General features: G+C 39.7%; 1 protein-coding gene across 2 annotated transcripts in view; it reads left to right on the top strand.

Annotated features, from left to right (window-relative positions):
- Nucleotides 1–8,761, top strand: part of LOC118429679 (apoptosis inhibitor 5-like) — a 19,925-nt gene extending 11,164 nt beyond the window's left edge. The window contains exons 6-15 of one of the 2 annotated variants that reach the window (XM_035840275.1): nt 838–978; nt 1,411–1,476; nt 1,647–1,835; nt 2,945–3,132; nt 4,266–4,359; nt 4,805–4,861; nt 5,137–5,199; nt 5,950–5,972; nt 6,434–6,576; nt 6,911–8,761. In XM_035840275.1, coding sequence (XP_035696168.1) covers nt 838–978; nt 1,411–1,476; nt 1,647–1,835; nt 2,945–3,132; nt 4,266–4,359; nt 4,805–4,861; nt 5,137–5,199; nt 5,950–5,972; nt 6,434–6,576; nt 6,911–6,990 — 1,044 coding nt within the window. In that variant the 3' untranslated portion in view covers nt 6,991–8,761. Of the gene's footprint in view, nt 1–837; nt 979–1,410; nt 1,477–1,646; nt 1,836–2,944; nt 3,133–4,265; nt 4,360–4,804; nt 4,862–5,136; nt 5,200–5,949; nt 5,973–6,433; nt 6,589–6,910 lie in introns of both variants that reach the window. The other variant, XM_035840274.1, reaches the window with a different exon arrangement.
- Nucleotides 8,762–9,258: the final 497 nt, after the last annotated feature.

Below are 9,258 nucleotides of genomic sequence, written 5' to 3'. Positions count from 1 at the left end.
GGCGTTATGACACCATGTACACCGAAGAACAGGCGGGTCATTAACGTTATTATCATATAGCCTACCCAAACTTGCAAACTCCTGTATGACGCATAGATCCCTTGGTACTATACGTGTGAATTCCTTTGTCGAATTTCTGAAAGTTCACATTTGTTCCTTGGTACATACATTTGTTTACAGATTGTGGTTTGAAACCAAAATTTCCTCAGAAAATATTCAAAACATTGCAGTCTTTCGCTTTTTAGAACAACAGAACTCATTATCAATGTTAACAGAAGGAGCTATTCCCTCCGCTTGCAGTCTGTACTTATTCCTTCTGCTCTGGCATATGTTTCGCTCCTTTTGATTGGCCAAACCCTGCATATGTTGTGTGTATTGCTCAGTCTGGTTGGTCAGAATAAAACGACACCGGTACCGGTGTCGATTTGCATAGACACTGGTGCCGGTGTCGATTCATTCTGACCAATCAGAAGGAGGATACACACCGGCCTGCCCGGAATCTAAGTGTTACGGCGTCATAACCAACGTGGAACGTGGCCTTCTGATTGGTCCGCGGCGCCTGGCTATATGATAATTCCAAATAGCAGATACTCAACTGACCACTTCAGTCAATAGCATTCATCCTTAGGAGTACATGTATGGCAAGCTGTTTGCTCTCTCCCAAAATGTTCAATATAACAACATAGAAAAAGATGACAGATGCCTCAGAAAATCATGAAGGAAGCAACAAATGGAATTGGTGTGGCCTAAGGAATGTGAATTTCAGAAAGTTTCCTATAGAGTCTAGCCAGTACTAAAGTAGCCCTGAGCTTGAGGAATGCTGTATTTGTTGTACAGGTTCTGACTGACGTGACCCGGGATGAGTTTGTGACCTTCATGCACATCCTGGCCAGCCTGCAGTCCCTACAGACAGTGAGTGGGCGGCAGCAGCTGGTGGACTTAGTGGTGGAGCAGGCCGAGCTGTCCAAACCATTCCAGGTAAGGGGAAACACCACGTGATGTGTATGTATGTTGGACATTTTACGTCCCTCTGTTCCTGGACAGATTTGCTTGTTGGGACGGGCAAAAATTCACCCCATCCATCCCAAAAATCTAAGCTTCATGACAAGAAGCTATTTTGTCTTATTTATTCTAATATATAAGTCTTGGAAGGATAAGTGTTCACAGTCCATCAATAGGGATCTTTCTGCTGGGTTTTCTTCTTCGCACAAATACTCCCTCAGGGTTTGCCTGACCAGTCTGGAGGGGTCTATGCAGGAATGTGACCCGGGTACCAGAGTTTTCCACGGCAGATGGCAAATGTGCGAACAGACGCACAAGTTACTCATTTCCAGACCCATGTTACATGTTGCTTTCTTTCTCTCTTTATTTAGATCATGTACATGTCATTACTCATCTCATGTTTTCCAGGCAGACGACAGCACCTGTGTAGACAGGCTGATGGACTGTGTGAGGCAGGCGATGCCACTGTTTTCTGTGAGTAAAAATGTTTCAGCTAACATTGTTCGACTCAGTAGCAAATAGGAGAAGTTCCGAGAGGCATTTGCAGCCCTGTAAGGATGTCAAATTCTGAACTGGAGCCTTGACTATTTTAACCTTCCACGATAGAACAATTTTGAATGCTTTGAATGTTCTTTATTTTTCAGAGAAATGTCCAGTCGACCAAGTTTGTTGCGTATGTTTGCGTGGCGGTTCTTCCATGTCTGACTGCAGTGACGTCATCTGTAGAAGAGCGAGACGTTAAACTTGAAGTGTTGAAGCTGCTGGCAGAGATGTCCCCCTACTGTGGTGATGTGGACAGCACTTGTCTGGCCAACCTGTACACCTGTCTTCTTGTACGGCACATTTAAGTTTTAAATTGTAGTTAGGTTGAAAGTCATATTCCCCCTTCCATTCCTTTAGTACATTGTACTACATAGATTTGACTAGGGGTGGGTACCGGTATGGTACACCAGTACAAAACCGTTTTTTCTTATTGGGCCAGAAAAAACGGATCTGTAAAAATTCAGTGTACCGGATGTTGGACCTATTGAAAATGAAGAAGTTATTTGAGGAGAAATTCACACGTTTGGGCATGACAGGTTAAAGAAAATAAGAAAATAGAGTGAAGTAGAGTAGACTTTTTGTAATTGCTACCAAATTTACAGTCAATTGTACTGAGGCAAGTTAGCCTTGTAGGATTTTAAAATGCCAGTGGGACCAAAATACTCCACCAAACAGATTTCTTTGTAGCGGAATGGAACATTGTTATGAGTATTATTCGTTCCCATACTGAATCAGGTCCACGTTCAGGTCCGGACCAGAACTCATGCACCCCTAGATTTGACCATGAAGTACGTTAAAGGCAACAAAAGCCACTGTTTGCAGATCAGAGTGATTACTGACTGTGTTAGGTGTTGGGTAGCTTTTGGAAGGCTTTTCAAACCTGTGGAACTCACAATGTTGTCAGACCAAGAAATATTTCAGGAAATTGCCATTATATTGCAAAGTTAAGGCAAACAGAACAGAAAAGAAAAAGGGATATTGTCAACTTATTTCTGACCTTGAAACCTTGATCAGCTCCACAAGTGGTTTCTGAAATAGCTGCTGTGACAATATTTACAGTTACAGAATGATGTCGAGGATGTGCAAAAGTGTCCACAATTCGACACTCAACATACAAACATGTACTCTTTGGGCACAATGTATAAAGGCAATTCGTCGATGAAGGTTAGACATCCAGGTAATAAGATACGCAAAATAGCAGTTACTCAAGCAACTGGATATTTTAAAGTGCCTTCCTACTATTATCTTTATTTACACATTCATTAAATAAAAAGGCATGTTTTGAAGAATATGTGATCCAGGTGTTTATCATAGTGATTAGTTGTATATCTGTCTCATGAAATTGTGCACAAAATGCTCTCCTGCCAAATAGTTGCTTACTTTGTTGCCCCTGCCCCAGGAATATATGCCAGTCCCTCCAGCAGAAGTCGAGAATGAAGAGAACGGTTCCCTGCAGCCCGGGGAGCCACAGCTGCAGTTCAGCTATGTGGAGTGTCTGATGTTTGCATTTCATCAGATTGCTCGTAAGGGAACAGACTTCCTCACAGCTGAGGAGAATGCTGACAGGTTAAAGGACTTTCGTACAAGGTGAATGATATATGTGTATGTATGCATACATACATAGAACATCATATATAGTATACGTCAATGTAGGTTAGACATCCAGGTAATAAGATACGCCAAAAAGTAGTTACTCAAGTAACTGGATATGGTTTTGGAAACGGTCAACTATGAATGAAGACAACTTTGTCCAATCGAAGACATTGTAAGACAAGTCAAGCTGAAGACATTTTGGATACCAACAGCAAACAAAGGTAGGGCAAAGTCAAGCTAGAGACAATTTTGGACATCTAAAGTTGTCTTCATTCATAGTTAGAGTATAAAAGACCAGTTTCTTCCAGATCACTTAAGTGTCACTGACGAAGGATAGTGGATACTATCCGAAACGTCTAACCGTTTCCAAAACCATATCCAGTTGCTTGAGTAACTACTTTTTGGCTGATGGATGTCGTGGAGCCCCTACGGCCACTGAGGTTACGGGCCGTGAGTGAGTGAGTGAGTGATAGTATATTTTGGATCTTTTTCAGTTTTGGAAGAATTATTATATTGGTAAAATCATCAGTAAAATTTTGGTATTGTAGTACAAATGTACTGCACAAAGGAAGGTATTCGTTGCATAAAACATGCCATGAAAAACTGAAAACTGGCATACTCCTGTTATTCTTCATGTTGTGTAAGTGCCTATCTTTAACCCCAGACTTATTGCACAATTTTTTTCCCTGGTGAAATATTTTCTGAAAAAAATCTTAGAAGCAGCAAATAGAATTGGTGTTGCCTTATGATTACACCCAAGCAAGGTTTATATCTTGACAACATCTTTTATGTTATGTTGTTGGGGAAAATCCTAGAGATGAATTTTGTAGTATGTGAAACTGCTTGGTTCTGCACATTATTTTTGACATTAGAATAGAAAAGCAGAACCAAAATTGGACAGGTTGTACAGACAAGTTGCTGTAGCAGAAGGGGTACCTTCCTTACGTTATTTTGCATCAGGATTATTTCCTGTAACACTGAAAGACTGTCGCAGGTCTTCAATTTGTATTTTTTCAATGTGAACTTTCCAAGCATGCGTTAATAGTTGAAGGTACATCTGATAGAGACAATACATGAAATACATAGCACTTACTATACACTGGGGTCATTCTTGTTGCCTTGTCCAGACTGCAGTACTTTGCCAGAGGCCTTCAGGTGTACATCAAACAGCTCCGCCTGTCTCTACAGGGAAAGACTGGGGAAGAACTGAAAACTACAGAGGTACATGTGCATAGTCTCATCCATTGTTAGGATGTTGTTGCTCGTTGCCATTTCATGAACACCCCTACAATGTATGATCTTTGTAGAAATTTCTTTACACGGTTGCTTTGGTGATGTAATAATTGGAGGAGATTTTAATGCCTTCCCACCAAGAAACGTTTATAGTAGTGCATCTCAGTCTATACTTAATGTTGGTTTAATAAACCTAAACAGGCAGGATCCTGAACCTAAACCCTTGGGCCTGAATCTGGACTTGGACCTGATTTAGCCTAATCGCATCCACACCGCATACAAGCAACAAACTTCTCGCTGAACTTCTCCTGACCTCTTTAGTTAAAACATCATGCAAACTGCTGTCACTTAGACGTATGTCAGTAATGGCATCAGAAATGCCTCATAATGATTGCAGTATTGACATGGTACAATGTGTTTTTTTTTATCACAGAACAAAATCAAAGTGGTAGCACTGAGAACAACCTCCAATATCAATGTCCTTATCAAGGTGAGGTGGCCTATATGAAGTTTTCAACAGGTTCATATTTCACATTTATCACATTTATCAAATTAGTTGAAACAAGACATGACCATAGGAATTTTTGTACCATATTGGTATTTCTCATATACTTTGTACATGTACCATACAGTTAGATTGCAGAAAATGGCAATTTGTATTTTTGAAAGGGTAGAACAGAAAGTAACTGAGATATTCATATGGTTGTATTAACGATTTTTATCTGTTCATCTTCTTTGTAAATAACTGTTGATTGATGTTTCCAGGACCTGTTTCACAACCCACCATCATACAAAAGTGTTGTAGGCTTGTCCTGGAAACCAACCACAGTAAGTACACTTAGTCTAGTCTTTACAGAGCCCAAAACACTGGGTCTCAAAATTGGGGCTGTGCACCCAATCCTTTTCTGTGGGTGCATAGGTGCACCCAAAAATGTTCATAGGCTTACGTATGTAAAGATATCAATATACTAGTAAACACCATATTCCTGACATCTACGTGTTAGAAAGATAATGAAATGTCTGTCATAGTATTATGCTTCAAAACCGTATGCGTGCCAAGCCAGGTTCCACAGGCAACTCTGGACACTGACTATCATGTGTTCGAAATATTCCATCATTTGGTTCAGTTTTTTGGAACTTCCTATGATAACTGCTGGGACGAGAGCATGTTAAATTTGTTAATTTTCTTAACATTGTAACATTGCTGATCTCCGTGAACACATTGTCATGATTTCTGGGTGGGCAAAATTTGGCGTTACAATTCCTATTATGTTTTACAAAAGATGAACCACAACATTAGTACTGGTTGATGGCTTGGAAGAAATGACAGGTAAGACTCCTCTCCCGAAAAAACAACAGCTGTCATCTGAGAAGACAAAAAGAAGTCACATTATAGTAGTGTAAAATGTCACAATTCAGTTACCATGCCCTCAGATCAATTCAGATCACTACTAACTTTGATCATTTTAAGATTTAGAGTAGGTAGATCTAATAAATGAATGTAGAAATATTATTTTGAAAATGTGTTTCTAACTGGTCATATGGAATAATGTATTATGATTCTGTTTTTACTTTCAGAAACCTTCAAGTGACACTGAGGGGTAAGTACCACCCTCATATTTAATTACTAAATGTATGTATATACACATGTGGGGAGCTCCAACCCTTCTGTACAATTTATAGTGATGCTACATGTAGTTGTGCCCTGGAGCTCTGACTTTACAATATCACAGAATTCCTTCTACAGTAATAACAGTGACATCTTCAAGCTTATAGAAAGCATTATATCATTGAAAGAATGTAAGTAAGTATTGTAATATAATGATATGTGGAAATTATAAAACGTACAATCATGTATTTGGATTTAGATAGCATCCCAAATGTGTCCCAAATGTCCACCTGTTAAAAGTTTTCAGATTGCAGGTAAAATTGTTACCAATAAGCTAAAAAAGATGGTTTTGTTTTATGAACAATAATTCCCTGTTATTTTTGATATTCATAACTAAACCTAACATGCACATACAATGTACAAGTGATTCATTTTTCTTATTTGTATCCATAGAACAAAGAGAGCAGGCAGTGCTACTTCTGTCCAAGAAACTGTCCCTACCAAAAGAATGGCTGTGCGCCCCAAACACAACGAGCGCTCTTTGTACCACCCCCCTGGGGGCAAGTACAGTGAGCGGGTGGGCAGGGCCCCCACAGGTGGGGAGTTTAGTAAGTATGCTTGTCTCAGTCTTTGCGCCTACATGGGCAGATGTACTTCTACTTTTTGGTACCCTTAAAAACATTGGCTCACTTTTTTGACAGAATTGGAAAACAGAAGTCGAAATTAGAAAGCTTCATTTACATGCATAACAGAATTGTAGAAATAGACCATTCCAACGCTTTTCATTGAAAATTGTCAGTTTCTTACAAAATAATGTGTGTATACCCATTTTTGTAACATGCAGCTGTTTTTTTTTAACAAAGTTGAGCGAGGAATGGTGGGCATCGTTACTTTATAAAGTATAAAGCAAGTTTTGTACTTTGTCTCTAGATGCCAACCAGTGGGGGTTTGGACAGAGAAGAGGTGGGTGGAGAGGGCGTGGCCAGGGGCTGGGGAGGGGCCAGTACTGAGACCTGCTGTACATGCTGAACCATACTGGCTACTAGAGTCAGCAGCAAGGGGACCAATGGAAGAGTAAGGTTTGAGATGTAGATGGAACGTTATTCTAGAAGGCGATTTAGGTGATTTTATTGTATGTAGTATTTTCATTGCCTCTTGCAATACCTGCAGCTCTTTGTCCAAAAGGGCACTAAGATTTGTGGTAATTTCTCTGTTTGCTGTTCAAAACAATTTAGTAGGCAACATGAGTCAATAGCTGTTGCCACAAGATTAGTTTATGACATAAGGGCCAGATATGGAGATGGCTATTCATGCAGAAAGAGAACTTAAGTTCAATTGTTTTATATTATGAGTCATTATGAGTCATGCAGCCACTGAGTGTTAGATCATCATGAGTACTATGACAAACTCCTGATGTGTTACTGAAAGGTGATGGCCACAGCTTTCATTCTTACCCAGGACAGAGGAGATGGTCCGTTATGTGGTAGTGTAGAAGCTGCTGCAAGAACCTCCCTCTCCTGGGTCCTGCACCAGGAATTGTGACATGTAGATGTACAGTTTAGTCAGTAGTGTGAAGGTGTGATTTTCCTGTCATTATTAGACACTTTATTGTAGTTAGAGCCTGACAGGAGGCGTTCCTGTAGTACATATAAAATGTAGAAAATGCTTCATTTATTTACATTCTGTGGATTGGAAGTTTGTTTCTTGTTAAGTGATGGTATTTACAAGGATGTTATATTATGTCCTTGGTATGTATCAGCAGTTTATATTAATTTATCATAATGTTATTTCACCTCTTCAGTACATGCATATATTGTACCCAGTATCATAAGTACAATGTAAACATCCACATAACCAGGGTGTCTTCTAAGCCAGTGCTGTAGTACTAAATGTAACAGGCTGCTTGGGAGGCACGATGAACATCACCAGGAATTCACACAGTAGTCTAGCCTACTGCCACTCACAATTCTGTACTGAATATAACAGTGTGTTGATAGTGTTACAATGGTCAGTGAATCACACATACATGTACAATGTACGTTGTGCATTTGCAGAAAAACTAGTTCAGTGACTCATTATTGATGGTCATGATAAATGTCCAGGTTTAGAGACAAAGGACTGGAAGGGATCTGTTAGTCTCTGTTTGTTGTTCAGGTCTGAAGCTTAACAAAGTATACAGCTGTTTGATAGACCACACATACATAAACACACACAGACACACATACATGTATACATAGACACACACAGACATGTACAAACACATCATCATCTGGTCAGTTAGTGCCTGGGATGTGCTGGACTCTCTCCCTCCCTCCCCTCCTGTTCTCCATTGCTCTGGAGAGATCTTCATAAGTGCAGCATACAGGCACATCTTTGCATAGTTGTTGGATGAAACGTTACATGGTGCAAGGTCTCCCAGCTCTAGTATAGCCATGCAAACACACATAGACACAAACATACACACACACACACATCATTATACACTAACATTTACAAACACACAAATGCATATGCACAAACATGTAGTGCCACTCACAGACATGTACACATAAACTCACACAAGCACACCAGCCGAACGTTTACTGTAGATGACCCCACCATTGGCATCCATGCTGTCCATTGTGCTGAGTTTCAGGATAAGTTAAAAATGCCAGGATTTGTTACATTGTATGTTTGTACAAAATCTGGGTCCTTTACTCCTTGTATATGGCAAAGTCATCTTCTGAATGTACCACTATGACACATACTGTCAATGGAATAAAGTTTCTTTTGTGTGCAGAATCAGTCTCAGTTTAAAAAGTTCTTGTGACACCGATTGTGCCATATAAAACCTTATTAAATTTCCCTGATTACAACCATAATATTAAGTATTACTCAATGAGTATATATTGACATTTGTACAAGGTAGAAAACACTTGTTTGATAAGCAAAATTGCATAATTGTGATTACATACAATTGGAAGATATTGTGTGGAGTTGTGTGCCACATGCAGTGAAATTGCAGAGACTTAAAAAATCACACAAGACCAGGTTCCTTGGTCATACATGCCCAGCCACCAGAAGTGCCCAGCCTCTGAAGTGTCCCAAAACATAAATCTCCTGGTCATACTACGTAGACGAAATAAGAATCTTGGACACAAAACAAAACATTAAGACCTTACTACTGTTCCTTAATGATGTACACACCAAGGTGGACCAGGATGTGTAAAGGAGTTCAACTATACACAAACTTTGGAAATGAAAATCGGAAAAATGCCCAAAAAATTGCTCATTTTGCT

Source organism: Branchiostoma floridae, chromosome 13 (genome assembly GCF_000003815.2).
Source record: "Branchiostoma floridae strain S238N-H82 chromosome 13, Bfl_VNyyK, whole genome shotgun sequence".
NCBI classification, from domain to species: Eukaryota; Metazoa; Chordata; class Leptocardii; order Amphioxiformes; family Branchiostomatidae; genus Branchiostoma; species Branchiostoma floridae.
This window is presented reverse-complemented; position numbering and strand designations above follow the sequence as displayed.